The sequence below is a fragment of the Gasterosteus aculeatus genome, chromosome 16, assembly GCF_964276395.1.
Source record: "Gasterosteus aculeatus chromosome 16, fGasAcu3.hap1.1, whole genome shotgun sequence".
Lineage (NCBI taxonomy): Eukaryota > Metazoa > Chordata > Actinopteri > Perciformes > Gasterosteidae > Gasterosteus > Gasterosteus aculeatus.
The window spans coordinates 10874093-10900087 of NC_135704.1; the positions used below are offsets into that span (position 1 = coordinate 10874093).

General features: G+C 42.5%; 2 protein-coding genes across 4 annotated transcripts; both read right to left on the reverse strand.

Annotated features, from left to right (window-relative positions):
- Positions 1-4005: 4005 nt before the first annotated feature.
- Positions 4006-15423, reverse strand: LOC120833981 (glutamate decarboxylase 1). 3 transcript variants are annotated; one of them, XM_040201674.2, is made up of 17 exons: positions 14896-15423; positions 13994-14080; positions 12543-12605; positions 11539-11694; positions 10947-11189; positions 10684-10774; positions 8893-9005; positions 8421-8536; positions 8082-8161; positions 7937-7991; positions 7524-7640; positions 7361-7425; positions 7152-7230; positions 6915-7064; positions 6715-6822; positions 6267-6356; positions 4006-6089 (listed from the first exon to the last, which is right to left on the reverse strand). In XM_040201674.2, the coding sequence occupies exons 2-17, from the start codon at positions 14067-14069 to the stop codon at positions 5916-5918; spliced, it is 1776 nt and encodes a 591-aa protein (XP_040057608.1). In that variant the 5' UTR covers positions 14070-14080; positions 14896-15423; the 3' UTR covers positions 4006-5915. The 3 variants fall into 3 exon arrangements, with proteins under 3 accessions (XP_040057608.1, XP_040057609.1, XP_077947213.1); XM_040201675.2 differs by lacking the exon at positions 12543-12605 and having other exon boundaries at positions 14896-15402; XM_078091087.1 differs by lacking the exons at positions 13994-14080; positions 14896-15423 and adding an exon at positions 12675-12693.
- An 8310-nt stretch (positions 15424-23733) lies between these two features.
- On the reverse strand, positions 23734-25995 carry sp5a (Sp5 transcription factor a). The gene is made up of 2 exons (XM_040202442.2): positions 25665-25995; positions 23734-25321 (listed from the first exon to the last, which is right to left on the reverse strand). The coding sequence occupies exons 1-2, from the start codon at positions 25713-25715 to the stop codon at positions 24224-24226; spliced, it is 1149 nt and encodes a 382-aa protein (XP_040058376.2). The 5' UTR covers positions 25716-25995; the 3' UTR covers positions 23734-24223.

The following is a 25995-nucleotide window of genomic DNA, read 5'->3' on the forward strand; positions in this document are numbered from 1 at the left end:
CCTCATCCTCAGGGGCCAAAAGGTTCACTGCATTTTTGATACAACAGCATTTGTGTGAAACTCATTGTGCATTGTGATTACATGGTGCGTATTCCTTTGTGCGTATAACTTTTACATATCACATAAATACAATACAATTATACAATTATAATGTCAATCAATGAATCAACACACTTAATGATATCCTTCATAATGAGTTGGCTACTTCTTAGTTCTTAGTTCTCAAAGCACAACTTTCTCTTACTTAACCAACAATAGAATGACTATCTGTAATGTAGATTAGTTGCTTGCATTATAAACTAGAGATGTAATAAAGAGCCCAGACCTTAAATGATCTGAAAGATGAGTAACGAGCCTCTCTGCCAGTACATTCTTGCCACCACCTATAACCATTAAACCATTAAGTGTTATCCGTGGAAACCTCAGCTTTACTTTCAAAAGTGTTTTTATTTATTTATTGAGATGGCAGCTGCTTCCGATTTGATTGATATATCATGTCAAAGCTCAAAGGACACCCCGGGTAGATGTGAGAGAATAGAATTGACTCCTTGATCCAACAGTGATAATAAAGGATATCATCAGTGCTAAAAAGAACAAGGAGTCAACTAATGTAAACGTAGCTGAATATCTCTGCAGTGCAGCACCTCTTATCAAATAATTTGAAATAAACTTGCACGGCATTGTGATTCTTCTCATCAATCCTCAGTTATCCTGTCAGTCTATGAATCTGCTGGAGCTCACCTTCTCTCTGCAGCTTGTGCCGGATGAGGCTTTAAGCTTAAAGTGCATCCCCATTAAAGCGAGGAGATCAAGCATCATTGTGATGTATTCTGACAAGAAGATTATATTCTTGACATTGTGGTCTGAACCAATAATGTGGTTCATATATTCCCTTTAGAATAATGATCACTTGACACTTATTTTATTCTGCACAAAGATGTGCATGAACCGACAAAGATTAATGAATGCTTTTTTTATTCACTGGAAAATAAGAAAATCACCAAATATATTTGACTTCTGGAAATGACAGAAAATAATACCATACAAATCTCAAACATAAATGGAATATTTTGTTCTATTAGCTACCACCAATGAGAAATAAACTGTATTTCAGCAGAAGCTTGCTGACGCATCACTGTGCTGGATCGGATTTACACTTCAGTCCTTCCAGTAAAATACAACCAAAGCTGCAAAGTGAACACATTAACAAAGCAGTGGCCAAAAATGAAAGTCTCCATAATTAGATGAACATTTAAGTGTCCCCCTGCTTTTCTAAAGAGGAAGCAAAGTCCCACCTACAAACATCCAAAGCTGTTGTTGTCAGCGTCATTTGCTTAATGTCTGCAGGCCTCACCGTGCTGACACAATGTACTCCGCTCTGCTGGGAAGCACAGATAAAAAATGCTAAAGCGAATTAGAAAAGCCTGCGTTAAGATGACAAAGCAGCAGAACCACACGCCGGTTCAAGTTATCACGTCATTATTGTTGTTGTTTGTCATCTTAATTCCAGCAACGTCAGACAACTGTTTCCTGTCGTGCTCGTTCCCGCAGCGCTATTCAGAAAAGAAGGAAGGGTCGCAGAACACATTTGAAAGCTTTACAGCACTAAATTACTGTGATGCGCTTAGAGGTTGTTTTGTTCATTTAGCATGCGTGATAGCGATCAGCACGCACAGACACACGGCCGGGGCCAGTGTAATTGCTCCTGGGCTCATGCTTATTCCTTTAGAAACATGTCCAACAGAGACATTTAACAAGCGCCACATTAGGTTGACGCTCCGCAGCCAAAGAGACAGGTGAGTTACAGCGTCTGGACAATTCATCTCCTGCTTAAAATGCACTTTCTGCCAAGACGAATGGAGCCGCGGAGACGCAGTCAATAAGACAAGGCTATTTAGATAAGTGTAACCCATTATAATTACTTTAGAAGTCAGAGGCCTTAATGTGATACAATTGATTTGTTTTTTAATGTCAAGCTGCTCTTTCTGTTTGAATTTAAGAATAAGCTGAGCATTGCAGTGGCACGCCTTTCACACTAAAGGTTTAGGAGCAGAACGGCCGCCCATGTTCAGCTGTGGATTGTTTACAAATTATGTTTTAAAGATTGTATCCAGGCTTAATAGTGGATGTGTATTTTAATGGTGTGTGGAGATGAGAAGGGGGAGGGGCAGCAGAGCAGCCCCCAGTCAATATCATCATCATCATCATCATCATTTCATTAGACGGCTGCTACACAATGGGGACGTCGGTATCTGTCAGGGAGCTAATGTGCCAGTGATTCCCGTGGGGCGGTTGATATATTTGGCACTTCTGGAAATCACTGACGAGATTCACGGACAAAAGAGAGAGAGGAGAAGCACAACCGAGAGAGGAGAGATGGCTGAACGACCCATCGAGCGCGTGAGAGTGAACTTTGCCTCCACCTAAAAATATTCAATATGGAGATACAGGAGAAACCGGCGATGCAACAGGCCCGACGGATGTGATGCTCTTTGTTTGATTTGCGCCTGTGTCTGTGGGATAGTGGGAAAAGGAGGGTGAGCAGGCCGGTGCGGAGACGGACATTAAGTGTTTCACAGTCTGGTGTCCAGAGCTACTCATCATCCGGCAAAACAGAACTGCTGCAAGACTTTATTATTTCACTGATCTCCTGACCAAAGCTTAATTGTGCTTGTAATTACAATTGATGGAGATACTGTTTTTTGATTAAAATACTATTATACACCAATTTCATACTCAGTCAAACATCTTTAAGGGACTATTCTTTAACATCAGGCATCTATAGCAATTTCCTAAATTTTGACAAATAATAAGAGTTGAATGCAGAGTTCCATTTTCACTCAATTGTTATAACTGTCAAAAACAAAACAACAAATACTCTCCCTTCAGATGCGGGAAGAAGTCACGGGTTATTATTTCTATTTCCACATTATACTATGCCTTTAATCCTCTGTTCCCTGTAACCGGTGGCACCGGCTGCTGTAATGATCGCGGCACTGAGGCGTGAAACAAAGCAGCAGCGTGCGGGCTGGAGGATGGGAGGAGAGCGGGTGGAACAGCCAGTCCCTCTACGGCTGTGGCGAAATAAAACGCAGCCAGGCAGAGCCTTGAAATGGGCGCCTCCGAAAGAAATGTTAGGAGAGCACAGTCTAATGTGTTTTATGATAAATATCCTAAAGGTGTGAGTAATGAGGGGAGTGAGGGAATTGGCAGAGGAGATCTGAGCTGTGAGATGATCAGCCAATAAAAAAACACTCCAGGGTGATTAATCTGACCAGTGGTGAGTGACAGCCAGGTTGGTTTAGATGTATGAGAGAAAAAAAGGAAAATGTGCAAATTTATCTAAACTTACAGAGGATTTGAACTTAAATGTTGTCATTTTCGTCCTGGAGACCGTATAGGCCTTTTTTTTACCAGCTCATGAAGTAAAATAAAACAAACATCTTTAGCATTGTTTCATCATACTAACACTCCACAACTTCTCTTTTACGACAATGGCCTTTAATCGTGATTTTGGAAAGGTGACATGATGCTGTTTATGTTCTGTGACTTTTTAGTGTTGGCAGGTCTTTCTTAACCAGCAGCATCCCCCAAATACCAGAGAATGGATCTGAATATTACTTTGTTCAGAAAGGATTTCACTTCATCATCCGATGACCCCCAAATAACAACATGTAGGATATTGTAGATTTCTTTTCTCTGTGACAGATATTTTAGCAATCAAACAGAATAAATATTTGCTTGTGCATATTCAATATGTAAAACAGGAAATATCTGACAGTAATAATGCTTCATGCTTATTTCTAATAAGACCAGTTTGTGGCAAAGTGGAGGGTATTCAGCTAAAGAATTGTGTACTCTATATGTGTATTTTAAAGTCCAGAAGAATAGAAAAACATGAATTTATATAATAGCATTTTATTGACTTAACGAGCAAGAATATTCAGCCGACATATATGCATGTCCTTATATAACTGCAAATAAACACATAAATCATACAGCTCATGTCTTTATTAGTGCTTTATTGATACTACTCTGCAAATGATGGCAAGTTAAAGTGCCCACATTGAATTTAACAAGGGGGGGTTACAACCGACTAATTAAGGAATGTTAAATTATTCAACAAATCGTACAGCAGCAAACATTGTGCATTTCCTGGTTCAAGCTAAATTCTTTATAATAAATAATCCCAATTTCTCACATAGTTTTTCTCAACATTAAAATGTCAAAATCATTTGAGCATTTTGAGACAAACAAAATGTGGCTTATTATAGTTTTACTCCACTTAACACATTATAATACAGACAATCATTCGGTCTGCAGAATAAAAGCTGCGCCATCACCACGGTTCAACGTTGTGCTTTCTATCCTGAACAAGGCACCGGCAGAAGCAGCCGCCAATCCAGTCGCGCTTCCTCCCACATGAAGCCAAGTGTCTGGACGGGATTCAGTCAGTGAGTCACAACGACATTGCACAGTTACACAACATATATTGCACTAAAGTTAAGGGCGGTAAGTTAAGTGTGGTGGACAATGTCCTTGTGAGAAATCAAAAGTATCTTTAGCTCGTTCGTGATTAAGTCGTTTCTTACAAACTAACACATAGAAAAATCATAAAGAATACGCACATCTTCAAACACGAGCCATAAGTTCAGACAGGAGAGTTCCCTCTCTCTTAGAGGAGCAGGACCAAGCTTCTTGGTGAGAAGAGAAGCTCCAATACAACAGAAGGACAATCCTGCACATAATAACTGGAGCAGATCACAGCAGAACGCACACTTCGACCCCCACCCACCCCCCCGCCCGCCTCAGTTACGAGTAAAAGGGAGGTCACAGAGTTCCCAAGAGAACTCACAGTGTGCAATAAGTTCAGTTTTTCCCCCCAACATTAAGTGTCTACTTATACAGACATCTGAACCCATCCATAAGGAGGAATAAGGGGCGAGTTCCTAAATGAACCTCAACCCTTCTTTGGTTCACAAATACACTAAAATGATTCAATGCTGTTCCAAACACTGTGCCGATGTTGCACAGCAGTGTTTCCCATAACGAAGCAGACATTACAACTGGAACCGAACAGCAAGTAACCTTTTCACAATTATAACCTCTGAATACAAATAAAGTGATTCATCTATTACATACTATACTCTATGGTCGATTCAGATATAAGGTTTTCTCACCCTAAAACTAGGACACATTTGGCACAAAGGCAATAGAACAATACTATACACAATCTACACAAACATCTCTAGAAACACAGCGATCAAGTACAATGACTGTGTTATATATTTCCACCTATGTAATATCAAAAGGAAATAACAGATAGGGAACAATGTGGCGATGCATCTGGCTTGATAATGACACAGACGACATAAAGCACCCACAGTCAGTACTTACATTATGCTATAACGTTCCCTACATTGTGCTCTCATACTTGTAAAAAATATTTTGATCTCATTCTGTTTTTACTGACCATCTTATTGTAGAACAGTGAAATAAGTCTTTTTCAATAGCTCCTCTAGAAAAAGAATCATTCAAATGCTCGGATATTGTTGCTATTCTATATTTTTATGAGAAAGTAACCTGGGTAAATCTCATGTAACTATTTTATACGGGTTCATTTCTAGTTAACAGGGTCTAGCAAGAATACCAGTGTGCTGGTGTGATTCTCTCACAGATGTGTCCTTATTACTCAGATAACCTTGTGTGCAGATGTTTTGACAATACGTCAGACAGAAGAGACAGAGAAGAGACACACACACACACACACACACACACACACAGCGCATGTTATTTCTTGTACATTGCCAGAGAAGATCTGTAAGTAACATTCAACGTCTTTATGAGGCAAAAGGGAAATGACGCCCGGCTCAGTGCTTTGCGGAGTGGCGGCTGAATGGCTTTCGGTGCGGCTCTTACAGGTCGGCGCCCAGTCGCTCGATCTCCTCGATCACGAAGTCCACGTCTGACCTGGTGGCAGCGGGGTTCGAGATGACCATGCGGAAGAAGTTGACCTTGTCTCCCTGCGGCTGGTAACCCACCATCGTGCTCCCCGACTCCATCATCATCGCCTTGATCTTTGGGGCCACCTGTGGTGGGAAATCGTACCGCGTCAACATCCAAATTCCACCGAGCACCAGCAGATGGGATCTGGAATTTACACTGTGTGCATCCGAATAATCGGAGTAGACGACATGCGACTTGATCTAAGAGGTTCAGGGGAACGAGACGTGTATCTTCATACAAACAGATTGATGAGTCGTCACCTTGTGCAAACTCTCCCGCCTCTCGTCGCCGTCAGGTAAGCCGCGCAGACTCGGTGGAATGTACCAGAAACACACATTAGTGTGCTGCGGCTGATAAGAGAAAACAGGAACAACGTTTGTGCACAGCGACGATTAAAAAAAACACCTTCTGCAATTTCGGGCGTCTCTTGTCAACTTGTCAGCAATGCAAAACGGTCCGATCAATCCTAGAAGCACGTTACGATATGAAATATACTGCAGTGCTGCAGTTGTTTATCACAAAAGAAAGATGGTGTCCTGCAAAGCGGAACAGCTCAGATAATAAGTGTAATATGGACCATTCATCTTTGTTGCTGCAGCTGATCGGTATCCAACGAATTAAGATTTTGATTAATCTGACAAATTAGCACAGTGGCTACTTTAGTGTTTGACTAAGACATTTTTGTGCACAGTGAAGTGATGAACTCACCTCTCCATCGAACACCATCTCGAAGCCCTCTCGGTTCCTCACTTTATTGTAGAGGTGCGCTGACAGATCCAGGCAGTTGTCAATGTGCTGTTCAAACCCTACTGTTCCCTTTTAGGTGGATAAAAAGAAGATTGAAGTTGTCACCATCACATTGGAGATGTGGTAGAAGCTCAAACAAGGCTCAGTGACCAGATGCACACCTTTGCCTTCCACATGAGCCAGAACTTGAAGATGTCGACGTGCCGTCCACACTGAATGGCCTTGTCACCCGTATCGTATGTAACGTCGTACTGTTTATCCGGCTGGAAGAGGTAATCGGCACACATGGAGTTGCAGCCCTGTAACAATCCCTGCAATGGAAATAGTAAGGTTATCAACTGCGGGCAGAAAGCAGTTATCTTGTCCCGCCGGCGCAGAAGTGAAAAACACAGTCTCACCCACTCTCTGACCAGAACGGCAGAGCACTGCAGCGGCACTCCCATCATTTTATGAGGGTTCCAGGTGACCGAGTTGGCCCTGCACGGATGGTGAAGCGGTACACATAGTTTTGTATGCTTGTGTGTCCAAAATAGGTGGACAGCCCCGTTTTAAAAGCAATCATTTTTCCCGTCTGCATGCGTCATTTGTTACGTATATGCTCATTTACCTCTCTATTCCATTCAGCTTGTGTTTGTGCTTTCTGGACATCAGCAAGCCTCCTCCCCAGGCTCCCTGCACAGGACGCAACACATTCACAACCGTAAGGACAATAATATCTGATGAGTTGGACAGCTGATGTTGGTATTTTCCTGCATTGAAGGTCGCCTTACGTCCACGTGAAGCCACATGTTGTACTTTTCACAGATGTCTGCAATTTCATTGATGGGATCAAAGGCCCCATAGACGGTGGTGCCGGCGGTGGCGTTCACGAACATTGGAACATAGCCCTGCGAACCAGAAACACCACAAAGACATCTGTTGAAACTCTATGAGCTATGTTCAGGTGGTTATGTTCATCCTGTCCTGTGATTGCCGACATCAAAGAGACGGACTAAAACATGTTTTTGTTGTATTTGTTGACAGAAGCAATAACCCCATTGAAACAGCAGCGCTGGTCTTATACAAGTTAACAAGTACTACCCTGCTCTGCAGAGTGTGTCTCATTGTACCTGGTGAGTCTCTGACCGAAGCAGTGAGCAAGTGAGAGGAAACATTGTGTGAGTGGACTTTTGCGGACGTTCACCTTTTGCTTGGCCTCTATTACTTTGGCTTCCAAATCAGCAGGAATGACCCTCCCTCTAGAAAAAGAAGCAAAATACATACAATATCAATATATTTGATCCTTTACCTTTTTAAATCAGTATGTGGGTCCAGCATGTGAAACAAACCTCTTATCTGTGTTCAAAAGGATCAGGTTCTCAGTCCCAAAGCCCAGAGCGGCACTGGCTTTCTTGATGGAATAGTGGCTCTGCAAGAACAGAAGTTGGATCAATTTGGTGGGAATTAATCACATTCATTCCCCTGCGAGACGAGAACGTGACGATAAAGCTCTCGAATGGCTTCGTTGTGTTTCGTTGATAGAATAATTCTGCTGAACGGATCAGGCTTTGTTACAGGGTGGGAGTTGTGGATGGTGATGAGTTTGGGAGGTCAGGATGTAACATCTGCACACAATGTTCACAGTGATGTGATAATGGTGAAGCAACACGAGGGCGGAGCGGACTAACGTGCTCCGAGGTGAAGAGGACCAGCCTGGGTGCAGCTGCCATGCCTTTGGTCTTAACTTCAGGGAAGAACTTGTATCTGGCAATCATCACACTGTACATGTTGGAGATTGCTCCTCCTGTTGAGACCAATAGTGGGACAAAGTAAGTACGTTATCAAACGCACATTTACACAAGAAAATGTTTATTTTTTTCAAATATTAAGACAAAATATATGTTTTACTATCAATACATTTATTTCATTTACTTAATACTGCAGGTTCAGATGATTAAAATGACATAATTGTGTGCATTTTTATAGACTAACTCGACAATATTGAGATTTTAAATATCATTCTGAAATGTATGTTCTGCATAATGAGTACTTAATTCAATTTTGATGCCAACACTTATTCTGGCAATTTACACCGTGGTATTGACACTTAAAGTAAAATATGAGGCCTCAGAGTTATTGAGGGACACATTTGACTCTGACCTGGAGAAAATATCCCATCGCCCTCTCCACCAGGCCAGCCGACCATCTCCCTCATCTTTTTCAGAGTCAGCTGCTCCATGAGCACAAAGACAGGGGCGATCTCATAGGTAAACCTTGAACAGACACAAAATAAATCAACACTTTAATATGTAATGGAAGCCTAAATGAACAAACAGTAGAATATTATTTCTAAAAGTGTGTTTTGTTGTGTGTTCATCAAATAGTAGAATATAAATATTCTCTGCTTCATTCAATTAACTTTCCATGTGAACTCCAGGCTGTAGTGGAGACTGATGGGATCAATATGAAATACTGTACACTGATATTTAACAACATGGATTTGTACTCTCACGGTTACTGAGCATGCGGCTCTTTCAATGGAAATAAAACAGATAAAGTATTGTGTCACACTTCAATGACATTACCGTCTGGTTGTTTTAGAAGTGACAGCAAATACCACACAGTCATAGTGAAGTCACATTAGGTCTGTAATAAAGTCTGCAGGTGCAACCACAAGAGAAACCCATTTCAGGTGTCTTTGAATTTGACTTTCCGAGAAAGTCTTTTCATGTTTTATCCGCCCATGTATTTAATTTGTCCCGGTCTTATCAAACTGCGATGAAACCCCTCCGCCTCAGAGTAGAGCGCAATCGATTTGGAACTACAGCACGGGAAGGATCATCCATCTTCTCCTGACCAATATTCTTATAATTACATACGTGACTGTCTATTCATGCAAAGGAAGTACATTAATCAGTAGTAGATACGCAGAATTTTGCATTGTGCCCAAAGCATCTTCAGTATGCACACAATAATACGGAGAGGGGAGGAAAATAAACAAGTCAGATGCCACTTAGCAGATGTCCCACATTCATTCCACCACATGTATTATTATATCATTATGTAAGACCTGGATGTGATTGTCAATCTATTAGTGTCAGTCAATATCTGCCAGGGGTAATTAGGGTTGATGCAGTAATTAATAAAGGTAAATTACAAGTATCAAAGCAGCCTCCACCCTCCGGTTCGAGTCATCCTCAATGTTGCCAGTGTCAGCACATGAGATACTTCCTACTCGACACCGGAGCAAAATCATTAAACAGGACATTTATCAAATAATACTTGGAAGCAGAAGACAAATTGACACACGTAGAAAGTCACGGATGAAGGCTACTCAAAGGTTTTCTTCTTCAGAGCAGGAATTTATAGTCGGAAGATAAATATAGACAAACCGGGGAGGGGCAGTCATGAAAAACCAGACCGTTTAGTGCTCCAAACTGGTCACTGAGGCCCACCGGTGGCGACCTATATGAAGCCCTATGAAGACGGTCTGACGGGGAGAGGCTCTCTCCGCCCTGCTGGCATTGCTATGTCACAAGAACAAGTGAAAACAAAGACCCGCATGTAAACCGTGAATGCAAATCAATAATTTCATTTGCCGAGGGTTGAGTTATGCGCCCACGGCCTCACAGGCCAACATTCACAAAACTGTAGCCGTGCAAATGTCTTTTTATTCCCCCGCTTGATGGACAGTCCATTAGAGCCAACACGGTGCTGTGCGACAGTAATTACTGCATGTCACCGAACGTATTCCTCGTAGTGAGACACCCTCTTCTGCATGGGCTGTTTAAACACAATGACAAAAAGCCTCAGAATACAACGAATCTAATGAGCTCCAAACTGGATCTAATTGTCATTGCTTGAATCTCAAACAGCATAATGGTTTAAATGGAGGGAAAACCCGCTCTTTTGAAAAAGTGGACTGTTAAATAACGCTATCACAGTACTCACATGTTAGTGTTGGCCGTGGAGGTGAGCCACTCCCCTGCCAAGCCAACGATATCTAATCCAGTGGACAGCTGGTTAAAGAACCGGGGGTGACCTGCGTTTGAAAAAGAAAAAAAAACAGAAGCAACATAACGCCCCTGAAATCATTTGAGAATAGGCGGGAGAGAAAATGGCTTTTCTATAATCATCACAGTGGCCTGTGAGCTAATGAGAGTTATTGATGGCTGCAGGCCTCGCTGCACGCCTTCAGGCCTCTTTCTTCTCACCTGTTCTCACTCCGTACTTCAAGGTGTCCCTGCAGTCCACCAGGATCTGCTCCAGAGACTCGGGCTGGTCAGAGAGCTCCAGGTTGAAGCCCTCCATGCCCTCCAGCAGCTGGTGGGGGTGGTGGAAGTCCAGAATCTTGGTGGATCTGTCGAAAGTCTTCCGCACGTAGTTGGTGAGGATTTCCACAACCTCCAGCAGAAACTGCATGGTCGGTTCCTCTCCATTTTTGGCAGGCAACAGATCTACAATATAACCAGAGTCTCTTCTGGTTAAATCCAGTCCTTCATCATTCACGGTTAAACTTAGCCAGTTGCGAATTACTTCATTACAATCAATTTAATGTATTATGTAAAATAAGCTCAAAAGAATCAGGATTAAGGAATTTGTATGAATACGGTTCCATTAATAACTACTGGATGATTGTTAGTAATCTGATTCACCAGCATATTATTTAGCTCCTTCTCAAATATTTGCTCATCAGAAATCAGGTTAAAATGTCCACACAATGTTGTCTTTTTTTAAAAAGTTGTAAGTGTTTAACACTTTAATTCCGAACTAATAAAATCCGCTGGGTTCTTCTTCTCGGTTTACCTCTTGCGAACATGTTGGAGAAGTCGTTCTCCGCGCGTCTGAAATGCGCGTCTTCTCCCGCGTTATCGCAGGACATCAGGTTCCTGGCCGCGCGCTCTTTGAAGGAACTCACAATCCGGCTCCTTTCCTCCAAACTGTTGTTCTTCTGCAAAAACCCTGAAGGATCACAAGAAGGTGAGGAGTCCGCAGGGCGACTGCCCCCCCCCCCCCCCCCCCCCCCCCATGCATGTTGAGGACAGACGCGTTGGGCCTGCTAATAATGATCCTGTCTCTCTCTCTCTTTCTGTCTCTCTCCATTAGAAGGGGGTCTCATCCTGCTCGGGGGGTCTCTGTGGGAGGGTGAGCGTGTGACATCAACATCTAACTCCAATCAAGTGAAAACAAATGATCATAGCGGCGGGATTTCTCATAAAACTGCACAAGTAGCCGATAACAACGGGGTCCCATAAGGTTTATCTCGTAACACCCTGGTGAGGAGAACAGATCTCCACAAGTGGGGAGAAGCGTGCAACGCTCTCACGTCTGAGACATTAAACCTGTTTTCCCTGATGTTAATCCGAGCAGACAACAGGCTCTCCTCCGCATTGTGTTTTGAAGCGTTATACGGTCTTGGGTAATTACATGTCCTTAATGAAACCAGCGGAACGTGTCGGTCAAAAATACCAGAAAATGGAAGCGCGCAGTAGTGCGTGACCTCCACCGTCAGGGTGGTGTCAGCCCGCCCTGCTCGGTTTGGTTGGAGAGAAACTGGAGCCGAAATCGGAAAATCCATTCTGCATAATTTTCACCAGCTTCAACTTAATTGATTTTTTTTATTGCAGTTGTCCCAAATTGCATTTTTTATTCTGATTAAATTAAATTAAGTAAATTGTATTGTTGCGTGTGAAGCAAGGCCATGAATAGCCATACAGTCATGCATTATTTTTTTTCCACTAAAACAATATTATTCTTACATCTTTCTGACAATTCACACCCTTTGTGTATAAAAATAAATTGTAGCTTACCACATATCTTCATTCCCAATTTCCTAGTACATCCATGGGCAACTCCACACCAGGCATCATAGCCTAAAATCATTATTTTAAAATTAGAGGCCCTCACAGCCATTTCTGAACAAGTGAATGTTAAAAACATACACATATGAAGTCGAGTGATATCCCATGATGAAACAAAAAATGGGTTGTCACGGGATTATTCCCACACGGCCCTCACCGGGCCCCTGGACCTGGATCCGCCTATTATGTCACCGTTCACAGCCTATAGCGAGGACTTCAGATGAATTAGGAAGCCGTTTGGAACCTCGCCAGGCTAAACATTTTAATTCACGCGTGGCTAAAACGCGAGCGTCGGTAGACACGAGCCGGCTGGTCAGTGACAGATAGAGAATTACTGCGTTATCAAGGGCTTCCAGCCAGAGAGGGGAGGGGGCACCTCAGAGGGGAAGCGTACGCACCAAATCTCTAAAAGCAGCTATTTAGGGTGGAGGGGGGGGGGTCCCATTCCCACATCCTAATTCAACCCCTTGCTCCGGATCATTAGATAAATCATTGCCGTGCTCAGCTTATAGGACGCACTTCAATTCGGAACCCACAATGCTTTTTTTTTGCAGAGGGAAAGAGGCAGACGACAAAAGGGGACAAGTATAAAGAACAAAAATGGAAGGTGCATGCATGGGCCTAACATGATGCTGTTTATCTCAAAGCTCATCCATGACGTAAAGCTATTCTAATACAATTTAGTAACTGGGAAGGATAAATAGCTCATGTTTGCACTGCACAGAAATGTAATGATATTTTACATTCAATATTGTAGAAACCCCAGTATCTGTGTATTTCTTGTGTCTGGAGCACCTGCAACATGGCTTTAGATCTCTATTCATTGAAAGGACCAGGCTCTTTTTTCTTCTTCTTCTTCTTCAATCAGCTGTTGGAGGAAGGTTTCTACAGTGCCCCTTCTCGACAAATACAATGCTTAAGTGTACCATTGAATATGGCTGATTATTCGGCATTTCAGGGGCAATTTACATTTTTCCTTGCAGGCACTTATTTATTCAGCCAGAACACATTTAGCCGAAGCAGTGGGAAAAGAACAGGAATGAATTAATCCTTCATCCTAGTAATAAGCCAATAATAATTAGAATAAAAGACATATAATAACCATTTGTACATTTTGCAGATATTTATTAATCCTGGTGGTGGTGCAGCCTATGGGTCTTGTCCCTCTGGCTCATTGCCTTCAGTGTGACCACAGTGGAGGACACCATGGCTTTGGCAGCAGCATCCGTCTGCCACGCAGATGCAGCGATGATTTGTGACAAAGAAAGCCTTTTCAAATGGCAGCGACCCCCCCCCCACACCCCCTCCACTCCTTTCTCTCCCTCAATGAAATGATGAATGGCAATGCCCACAAAGTAAATAGCACACGTGGAATAGCATTTGATCTGTGATGGACCTACTTGAGCCCGGTGGTCGTAAATTGGTGGAGTTGGGATCCGGCTCGCCGCCAGAGGAGGAGGGTGCAGATGCCGCCATCACTCCCGAGCCTGTACCAAATTCTCACTTCAGAAAGCCTGCATGCTCACTTTTTTTTGTTAATTCCCCCCAAAATGAATCATATAGCCCATCAACCATGAAAAAACTATTGTAAATAGCTGCCTCATTCATTCTTTTTTTTCACAATGAAGAGATGCTAAAGTTGTAGACACAGACCTGTAGACAACAGGTATACAGTCTGCATAAAAATGACCCCCCCCCCAAAAAGAGGATGATCATAAATCTAAGAAGAGTTCATTTCACAGAGGACAGAAGAAATCCTCCCTTGAGCCAATAACAGGAGCGTGTTATATCAGCACCACATCTGGATCCTGATGCTGCCTCACCGCTTCATGTTTGTCCTCCACGTAATTAATAGCACAGCATTAATTGGTATTAAGCTCATGCTATGATTGAATGAATATCAGGAGAAAAAAAATGCAAATAGAATCCCACAAAAGAGCAGAATATTTCCTACAAGATTCAAATTCATAATATGGCCTATATGGTCAGCTTTGGACCCACACACAGGTGACAAATATCAGCTCAAGGTGAATATTGCTTTGCTGATCGTAATGCGGATTAAAGTCCAGCGCAGAAAAGAAACAACGGCATATTCGTGTCACTCTTTTAAAATCACCAACCGGTTATTAAAGGCTAAAAGAATGACCGATTAAACCTGTGCAACATAATCCAGTAATTCAAAAAATATACCGACTGACTCTGTAAACCCCATTGAACACCTGTTAGAGCATCTCCAACGACAATTAAGAAGATGGTTTGGAGCGGACTTGTTAGACCAGAAGGGTGAAATAAAGCCACTTACCGTGATAATGTGGGTCCAGGTGAAGTGCTGTTCCCCACTAATAAAAAGTGAATCCTCTGTCCGGAAGGAGAGACTACTGCAGGTACTCTTTGAACCACTCCGAGATGAAGAAGAAGACAAAACGACCTGAGCCTCAGCTGTGTTGGACTCCACACAAGGTGACCTTGCTTTGGTTTTGTGCGTTCGGGTTCGATTCCCTGACACTCGGATCGAGCCCTGTCTGCTTGTCGTCCGTTGCGCGCGAATGGACCAGCGTCTCCCAAGGTGCTGCTCGCCGGGTCCGCCTGCAGGCGAGTCTGCGGGGTTTCACGCTGAATGGCGCCGCTTTCGGCCCCTTAAAGTGGGACTTCTGTTTCTTTCTTTCTTTCCTTTCTGGGGAGGTGTTGATTGCCTTCGGGTGGGTTTGGTTCTGGTCGGAGTCCTGGTCACGGACGCGGACCCGAAGTTTGACGATATGAGCAACACATTATGTGAGGAGGATCGGGATAAGAGGGGAGGGGAGGGGGTGCGAGGGGGAGAGGAGGGGGTCGCAGGTTTTGTTCTTTGTGGAAAAAACAAGAGGACAACCGTAATGACACGATCACGTGGCGTAATACGCATTTAACTGCTTTTATTTATTTATTACCCGCGCCGCAACAATATTTGTTCTGCCTTTCTGTCGCGACATTCTAAACTCATATGTCTCTTTTCAAAACGTCGGAAGATGATCTTAGTGGTCATTGCATCTACAACGTGCATCTGCCACAAACATCTCGATCTCCCACTTTTTGGACACACGGGGGGGGGGGGGGGGGGGGGGGGGGGGTCTTTAATGGTGAAGATGTAACCCACGACATGACGCATGGGAAGGAAGCCACGAGGTGGCAGTGGGGAACCAAGAATGACTCGCGCAGGAGCAGAGGCACAAATGGGCCACTCCAGATATACACTTCATGCAGCTAATTATAAACCGACCCATTAACCTGGAACACGCCACCATCATACGTGGAGCACGAGTGGACACACAAGAGACGCACAGGCAATCATCCATCTGTTGTGAGATGTGTAATCTCTTGTGTCATGAACCTGATCGAAGGTCAGTTTGTCGCTGAGACACAGTTGGTACCAAACCGCTGCACATCACAAGGACCATGAAGCAGCTTCCCAGTCGGCTCCTGCTTCTGAAGGCTGCTGTCCACGACTGACTTCCTGTTTAGGATTTGGTCATTTCACAAAAGATAATTCAATTTAGGAATATGCCAAATATTCAACGAAAAAAGACTTGATTTTGAACAGGCTGGATCAAGAACAAATGCAGGATCTGCCTTAGACGATTATTCACGTCTCTAGAATCTATCATAAGGCAATAATTCTCATGTATACTTTGAAAGAGTAAATTAGTCCTTTCTAACAATGTTTCTTCCATCTCTCAGGATACTATCACTATAGTGCCGCTCAGCAAATAAACATTGTCTGTGGAAAAACAGGGAATCGCATAATAAAATTAGTGTAATTTTAAAGTTACGCACTTGATTTGGCTTAGACCGACTGCTGTGGACTCATTTAGCCTCAACTGAACTCACAAGACTTTTAGATTTCTGCACATAATAAAGACTCTGGATGTTGTCTTTTCACAAGAAACAGGAGAAATAAACATGATGCATGTCAGTGTTGGCTTTAGGACCTGGGGTTTGGGGGCCTAAAGGTCTGATGTTAATTGTTGTTTCATATTCCAGCTTGATTCATTGCTCTTTTGCAATACATTTTTTTCCTTGCAGGTAGTATTGCACACGTGTCCCTGGCTAATATCGTTCACGAGGTCTTTGAAGAGAGGCCACCCTGAAGTGATAATGACTCACAATATGATTTTATTTCTGCCTTTTTGTGTTTCGGCTGCAAGGGAGTGATGTAAAAAACTACAATAAAAGATGTCAAAACCAAAGGGGAAAGGGTGCGATTATTCCTATAGTGGCTGTATGAAACTGCCCACAAGATGGGGCATAATCAAAATGTAGAGTGTGAGGAAGAGAAGGTGGGGAGGAGGAGTGTCAGGGAGAACAGAGAAGTTCTGTATTGTGTTTGTCTGTCATTTCACTGCCGATGAAAGCAGATTCTGACTTAAAGAAGTGTAGATGTCCTGTGGCTGATCGTAAGGCAGTGAAAAGATACAAGAAATCTCTTTGAAATGATAAACATTACCTCGCCTGTTCCTGTTTTCTTTCTGGGCTGTCGGGTGAATTTCCCCTGACTGTCACATGGCGTCTCACTGGTGTCCCTCTCATCTTGTAAACTTCTACTTCTTTTCGTCCCAGCTTCTCGTCAAGAAGCACCCATGCAAACATCTGACTTATTGGGTTTGCACTCTGAAAACGTGTCATTTTGTTTTTAGGTCTAAGATTATACAATTAAAATACAAGTAATTGTTTAAAAAGAGTACTTTGGAGTTCCATTTTGTATGTTTTGTCTCCATTTATCCAAATAGTACCATCATCAAACACTATAAAACTGAAAAAAGTTGTATTTTGTACATCAGTCTAAAGACAACCATTGAAAAACTGCAGACCCCTGCTGAGAGAAGACGGTGCTGGTTACGACCAACTCTCGACCAAGAGCTCGGTGCTGCTACCAAAGGTGAAAAAGGGAAACGCTGCACTTTTTTTTACAAAAAACGACACAAGGGTTCAACAGAGATCATTTGTCCGTTTGATTCCATAACATTTTCAGCGATGACGTGGCAGAAGCACTAATGTTTCTCTGTGTGGAAGTCTGATTTAAATGAAGTGAAATCCCTGGCTTCTTCAGAATTGTCCCCTACATGCTAGAGACGATGACTAATTATTGGTGCAAGTTTTATATTAATTTTACATTCATATATTAGTTATCTTTTACTATTTGGTTCCAGTATGCTCAAAGTGCAATAATGAATAGTGTATTTTAATTGGACTGCAAGTCTGTTACATAATGCAGCAAGATTTTTTGCAGTGTATCTGATGTACTGAAAGTCGTCCCAATTTAATCCAGTCAAGTGCACTAAACCTACTTAGAGTAGAGCTGTGTTGCTTTAGAACACCTTAAGTATTATGAGATCAACAATACGCGTTCCATTTTAACACTCCTTCAGGATACTAATTGTCCCATTTAATGTGATTTGGAGTCAATTTTTCACTTGGATGGTAACCCTGCGCTACTTCAAATCAATCAAGGTATTCTGTCCTCTTCACACATCTGCTTTGACCGTTTTTCACAAACTTTACATACAGGTGGTCTTTTATAAACACATGTAATAGTTTGGAAAGGGTGAACACTCACTTCCTGTAAAAGTCACATGACGTTGCTGAGACAAAGACTGCGACCTGACTGATTTGAAAGGAAGTTTTGTAGAGGGACGTTTTATTCAGTTTTTTTAGGGGCCACTGAAAAAACAAGTGACGTGAATGTGACAGTGGTGTAACACAGAATTCCAATCGGACTTAATTGTACTTCAAATATTAAGCTTTGGACCGGATGTTACCTCTCCATTTAACAAAGGGGGAAGCTCAAAGAAGTCAGACAGCAAACAAGGTCAGATCCTTATTGCAGGGATAAAAACACTTGTACTGAGTGGGTTTATTGTTGGGCCATGTAAATATGTATCTGCCTCTAACTTTTAATTTGAACTAAAATGAACAAAAATAAATAAATGTATGTATAAATAAATATGTATTTATCTGTAAAAAGAATACTCGTTTTGATTACATTTCAATCACTCCACCCTTTAAAGTTGGCAGTGGCATGAAATGTGCCCTCTATCACAACAATGATGTATAACAAGTCAAAGTTAGAATCTAATTTAACAATTTTTCATGGTTTAAATGACCAATTAAAATATGCAAAAGTGCAATCCTTTAATTTTCTCATAAAAATGTAAATGACTCAAAATTGCTACTTACAATCAGAGGAATAGCTTAATGGGAAAAAAATCTTTGTGTCTCCGTGAAATTATAAAGCAATGACATCTCTAAAGTAAAGTAGCACGTGTAGCCTACATCCGATGAACTGAGGAGCTACCGGGTTTTCTACGGGTTTGGTGCTTTGCTTCGCATCAACCGCCAAGACAAATTCCTTGTATGTTTGACATATTTTGGCAATAAATGTTTCCTGATTCCTGATTCCTCCTGATTCCTGATGGGATTCAATACGAGGTCGTCTTGCTACAAAACAAGGTACATTGTCTTTGACTGAGGGTGTGTTGTGTTGTCCAAACCACCGGGTGCAGATTCAACTGGACGTCATGAAAACCTGCCATCTCGTGGAAACTCACACAAGAGCAGAGCTTGCATCTCCTACACAAAGTGTCCTTTAAAGAGAAGGTTGTCTATGAAGACTCAGATTCATCCTTACTCACTATCTACATTCTTCAATTTTATCAGGAACTTAGCTGATGTTGTTTTTTGGCCGTGACACAAAGGTGTTTTTATGATCTCCTTTATGACATAATCATAACATATTCTGCTGTAACAAACCACCATTGAAAATAAATCAGTTTAACGAGGTGAGGATGATATTGCTAAAGGTTTGGTCAGATTCAGCCTCAACCATCTGGGTTGTGATGGTTGAAATAAGTACTTTATTAAGGTTAGGGGACCTTCATCGTCGTGGAAACTAAAATAAACCTGGTTAAAAGTCCTCCATCCTCCCACACAGTCGCTGTGCAGATTGTATAACCTGAATTTCAGTGGAAGGTACGTGCATGTTGTTTTGGGGCGACTTGCTGCTGAAACAAAGTTAATTGATGACATCACATCATTACCGGCTTGTGTTGTTGTCACCTCGTTAGTCTCTGTGAGTCGCAAATTGTTGCCCTGGAGACGTCTAAAGGAGCAGGTACTTCACAAAGTGTTCACGTTCTGTGTGCCTGTCAAACCGATGATGACAAAGCCGTAAATGTTTCAGTGCCAAAACTTCACAGCTGCGTAGTTGAGATCCAAACGAAGGCCGAGTTTGAAGTATACGGGTGCGACCGAGGTGCCAGAGGTAAGTTGAAAGGAAGACAGCAAAGTTCAACCATGACAACGGTTTAAGAAACTGCCTCGATTTGTGAAAGGTAATAATATATAATCAACCACCTCACATGAGATGGTGTTCTTCACGAAGTCCGTCCATCACGTGAGAAAGTGTAAATATCCGCATCAAGGTTTTATCCTCTTTATCTAATCTAATCTAATCTCTTTGCACAATGAACCTTTAATAATCTGATAAATAGCTTTAACTTGTGTTACATCTATTTTGTATTTAGTGTGTTTCTGTGGTGCATTCGCCGTTGCTCGGCCCTAAAGGGGTCGATTGGAGTATTGTCTGACTTTTATGTCACATACCGCACACTTCCAGACAAGAAGTTGCTCTTTTAACGCCGTGTGTTCTTTGCATTTTGCATGTCTGTCGTCCTTCTACTTTATCAGGGTCCATTACAGGACACCTCAACAGTCCACATATTGTCTTGTACGTCAATCTAAAATGTTTCAGATGGTTTGATTTTGTGAAGTTTGGAAAAAGAGGTGATTATTATTTCAGTGCATCAACCAGAGCTTTTGCACCATTAACATCTCTACAAACACACACAAGGTTTGTTTATTTTGCACCTTTCTGAACTCTAAAATGAATCGTGGCCCATTTAGTGATACACATTCAAATCGGGATGTATTACTGAAATGCTCCGGTGGCTTTTAACTGACACTGAGGCAGGGATCCATCCTCACAGATGTATTAATGATATATCTAAACGCCCAGACAAACCTTTGCCGTTCTTAGAGTAACATCAGCACTGCACAGCCACCTTCCACAGAGAGCCGCAGCTGTTGACATCAGGGATTTGATTCATGCCAGCGCTTGTGCGTCACTCCTTTTGAGCAGCCTCTGCAGTGGCAACGACACAGTGAGGAGGGATCAGGTCTGATGAAAGAGTTTGTCCCTCCGCTGACTGAACCTGATCCCCAAAGCTCACCTGACTGCAACGAATCGTTCAATTTGACATCTCAGGGTCCGAGTCGTCGGCGTGATTCCTAAAAGACGGCAGTCAACACATAACAAACTACACTCCTCTTTCAGCAATTTCTTTATACACGGTTCACTCATCTGATACCGGGGGCTTTAAGTTGCATCCCGTGGTCTCCGTCACGGGGTTGTTGAAGTGGTGAGAGAAAAAGAATTTAACAATAAATAAACACTTAAGCAATATATATTAGTAGACATCAATTAAAGGAAAAACATTTTGAATAATTAGTATGAATATGCAGACATATCTTGTATGACTATGAGTGTTTTTGTTTGTCTATGTTGTTTTTAATCTTTGATTTAAAAACAAAATGTTTAGTGTGTAAAAACAAGTTAAATTGATTCGTTAAGAGTTATAGACACTTTGAAATTTGTTTTAAACAACTGATTGCTTGTTTGTACAGCCCAAGGTTTATACACATGCAGGTTTTTTTATGAGTGTAAACTAAAATAAATGTTTAACAGAATGAGATCATTAGGAATGATCATTTAACACACAACAATTCTATAATATTAATGATGCTTTTCTTTCCGTTTAACAGTAGACGTAAAATAATTTCAAATCAGACATGGAGAGCCATTCGTAATGGGATTATTTCAAATGGTTGGAAAATCATTTAATGTATTTTTCATTCATAAACCTATAAGCCACAACATACGATATCCTTTATATTCCTAATTAAGCATCGTATCCTCCTGGCGATGTTAAAGTATGGTGACTGCCTCCTGGACAATGATGCCGAATCAGAGGCGAACAAAGCTTTTGTGTGGAGCCCGTCTGCTGCATTCAACGTATCCCTCCACAGCTATCGTTTCATAATAGGATCATAATATTTGCAGATAACGACTCAACAGTTCAAATGGTCACATCTCATTATATTACTGTAGGGTTTTCCTTCATATCCTCCTCGTTTTGTGATGAATAAATGTTAATGATTTACATTCTTAGGATTTGGTCAAACTGGCTCTAAGTCTCAAAGTCACATCTATTATAGCAGCTGTAGGCTCTATATATAAAAAGGTACAGTTATGTGAAAAAAATCTGGTCCAAAAACTGGAGACAAAGTTTTGTTTGTTTTAAATCTCCAACCAGTAATTCTTTAAAACATAAAATTACAGGTGCATTAATTTTATTAAATATAATTGACATAGAGGGATATAAACTCTGTTTTTTATTTGTTATTTAATTATCATTAAAAAGTGTAGATGATGTAAACAAATATTATCAACACCTGAAAACCTAACTTGCATTTAATTGTTGTCTGGTGTTATTCGTTTACTACGTATGAATTAGTTTCATATTAGTTGTATTTTTCTGAAAACATATGAACCCATACTAGTCGATTATGTTCATCACGATATTTCTCTGCGCTGATGAGGCACTGAGGCCACGTACATAAGGGGGCGCTGTTGAGGCAGATAACTGACAGCTCAAAAACATTGATGAATGGCCGCAGTAGTTCTCTTCATTGTGACATTTGCACTGATTCCTCATAAGACAGAAGCGTGAAAGCATCAAAGTCACTGCTGATGCGACTCTCCAAGAAATGAGTTACAGCATTTAATGTTTGTATCGCCGTTCGGATTTATTAGCAACTCAAATGTCCCCCTACTTTTCTGTCGATTAGTTATGTGGAAGTAGGGGGTTAGAAAACAAAGTCCCCTGCAGGTTACTTTGAATCCCTCGTTGCCACGGCAACACCTTCGGCGGAGGAATACACAATAAGATATTCAAGTCGTAGTTAGTTTACTGCACTTTAAGTCAACGTTATGAAAGTTAATGTAGGTGTTAGGTGCACTTATTTCTCCACTAAAAGTCTGTGTTCTTTGACAATTAGTTTGGTCAAAAAACTGGACTGTCTTTAACTGTCCATTAAGGCTGAGTGACTCAGGAGAGACATTAAACATGCTGCACGATGCCACATGAACCCAGTGATTTCCCAGCTTAGAGTGTTTCTCTGTTAATGGGTCTCATTCAGCCTGCGGTGTCACTGCTAAGTCCTCAGAGGTAAATGTAAAATACAAAAACAAAGGCACGGGACAAACAGGCCACATTCATTAAGAGTGCATCAACAAATTAGAGCTGTCAGTTGAGTTTAACAGTGGGACAATTAACGCCGACTGTGAAGAAAACGTGTGATATTTTACAAAGAACATGTAAAATTGTATTTATTATGAGGGTTGTCTGCCTTTTTATCTCTGCGTACGTATTTAGCGACAATTCTCGCCGCATAATTCACAGAAGTTACTGAGAAAATGTAACATAGAAAACTATGTTTCAAGATATTAGCATCTGTATGCACCTTAAAGCGCTCAAATTTAGGGTTGATGGATCTCTTTCATGCTTTATGTCAGTTTTTATTCAGTTGGCGGGCAAATTGCAAGACTATAATTCATTGTTCAACATTGTACTGTACATTTTTTTTTTAAGTGAATGTAAAGATTTTCAAATGCAGCCACGACCAACTCAACTGTCACTGCATCGTGCTTCTTGTGATACAACTTGAGCAGCGACAACAATTGAGCAGCAGAAGGTAAAGTTTGTATTTTCAGACTAAACAAGGACGATTACGTATTGTCTTACTTTGGATGAAATTCAACCTTTCTTTAAGCCATCACCAACAACTGTAAGCTAGATATTAGCACACGTATCACCTAAAGTCCTCAAGTCACTCAAATTGCACCAAACAAAACAGCTGTAGATGAAGTTCTACACAAGGCACCAAATCCAGGTCCTCCTGAATCCGCTTCCTTACACGTAAACGCTTGAGCGCCTCATCCTGCATTCAAGTCTTATAAAATGACTTGATATCAAATGACTTATTCAAGTTTAGAGTTCAGGAAAATGTTATAATCTTTATTCTCACACAGTATTTGGGTCATATCAACAATAGCAGATCTTTTCAAGAGCATGCTTAAAAACACCCCTTATGGAGCGAAAAACTGACACTTTCAGTCAACAAAAGCTATTAAATATAATTTACAGCGGAGTGAGATCTTCCGCCGAAGACAATGGCCAAAACTTGAAAACTTGTCTTCCATGACATGATATAGACAGTGAATTCACACCTATGAGCTTTACCTTCTCCGTGGTCCCAAATTAACTTATGAAACTTTATATATATATTTATATATATACAAAAAATGTGCTACACAGACCAGCGATGGCAGAGACTAATCCTCAAGGTGTGTGAATATCAACGGAATAAACAAAACATCCCCACTAAGAATGCAGCTCACTGAGCACTTAAAACTAACGTGGGCAACCGCCTGTATTGCACTAGTGATTCCTACTGCTTCGACGTGACCACAACGCGTGTTACAACATATTCCTCGTGTCCTCCCTCTTGACGTGGTCCAGCGTCTTGTCGTGGCACTTGTTTTTTTTGTTCTGGTGAGTTTTGACGTGTTTCGCCAAGTGGTCGCTCCTCATGAACCTCTTGCAGCAGTCCGGGCAAACGAAGCGCTTCTCCCCCGTGTGAGTCCTCAGGTGTCTCTGCAGCTCGTCCGACCTGGTGAAACTTTTGCCGCAGAAGAGCCAGTTGCACACGAACGGCCGCTCGCCGGAGTGCCACCGCAGGTGCGCCTTCAGGTGCGACGTCTTCCCGTAAACCTTCCCGCAGCCCGGTATGTGGCAAATGTGCTGCTTCTTCTTGCCGGGCTCGTCGCTGGACGTGGACGACTGGCAGTTGGGGCACCGGCACCTCCTGCAGCGGCGCGCGGTGGCGAGGGGGGACTTGGTGTGCAGCAGAGCCGCGATCTGCGTCTGGTATTGCGCGAAGTCCGTGTGGCCCAGAACCAAGCCCCGCTGCAGCTGGAAGCGGTGCGGGCCGAGGGAGGAAGAGTGGGCGACGTGGTTCCCCTGCTGGAGGCTCCACCACGGGATGTCCTCCCCGGGGTTCGGGGACAACTGTCTCTGCTGCTGGTGGTGGTGGTGGTGGTGGTGGTGCACGAGGCCGGAGGGTCCCGTGACAAAACTTGGCATGGCGGACGGGATGGGAGCCGGGGCCGCGTAACTGACGGCGGGGACGTACGTGGGGGGGCAGGAGGACTGCAGAGACTGCATGGAGCAGGGCAACATCTTCACGGGGGAGAAGTCATAGGGGTACGAGGGGTCCGCCGGGGGGGTGAGGGGCAGTTCGTGGTGCGAGCTGAAGGAGCTCTGGATGTGCGCGGACAGCTGGGGCTTGGACGATAGTCCGAACGTGGAGTTTCCGGCCAGGCTGCTCTGAGGCGTCCCCTCGTTAGTCCACGGGTGAAATAAACGCGAAGGGGAGCCCAGGGTCGGGTCGTAAGGGACCTGGAGGAAATCGGCGGGGTTCGATCCGTGGTGATGCCCGATCCGGTTACAAGTGGCGGCCAGGAGAGCCAGCGGAGAGTGCTTGCAGTTCTCTGGAGAGGAGTTCGGGGTGCGATCCTGGGAAAACCGAGACATTTTTTTTGTTCTATATTACAATCATTATTCAATACACTTTTACGAAGTATTTTAAAAACTAATTTCGCCAAACAACGTTAAGTTTTAAACGGCATCTCCCCTCCATCGATCCCCTGCCGGCTGCATCGTGGCGATGTGACATTAAAAGTTGACTTCGCGTTGCAGCAGAAGTCAATCAGACGCAAACAATAAGCGTTGGCAATTAAAACGAGGAGACATTAGACAATTGTAGGACTCGTTTTCCCGCCTCGCGCGCGCAAAAACAAACTCAAGTTTACGAGTTATTCTAAAGTGGTCAAAGTAAACAGAAAACTCTCGCACAAACCTGGAGAAAAGCCTGGAGTGTCTCATTGCGCAGTACGGCCACTGCTGCCATGGTGAAAAACCTCCTCCTCCCTCTCGGCTCCGAATACAAAATACTAAATATATATTAAAAAAAAGCACTAATTTAGATAAATACGCGCATTCGCCGTGAAATATCGCGTCGAGCAGGTCTCCGCTCTGCGGTGCTTCCTCTCTCCGAGATCTCCTCGGTGTATCTGGAGCGCGAGGGATCACTTCTTAGGATTTGATAAGGACTTTGGTGGGCCGCCAGCCAGTCACAACTAAGATTTATTACTTTGAAGTTCGCCGCTGCCCAATCATCAAAGAATGGC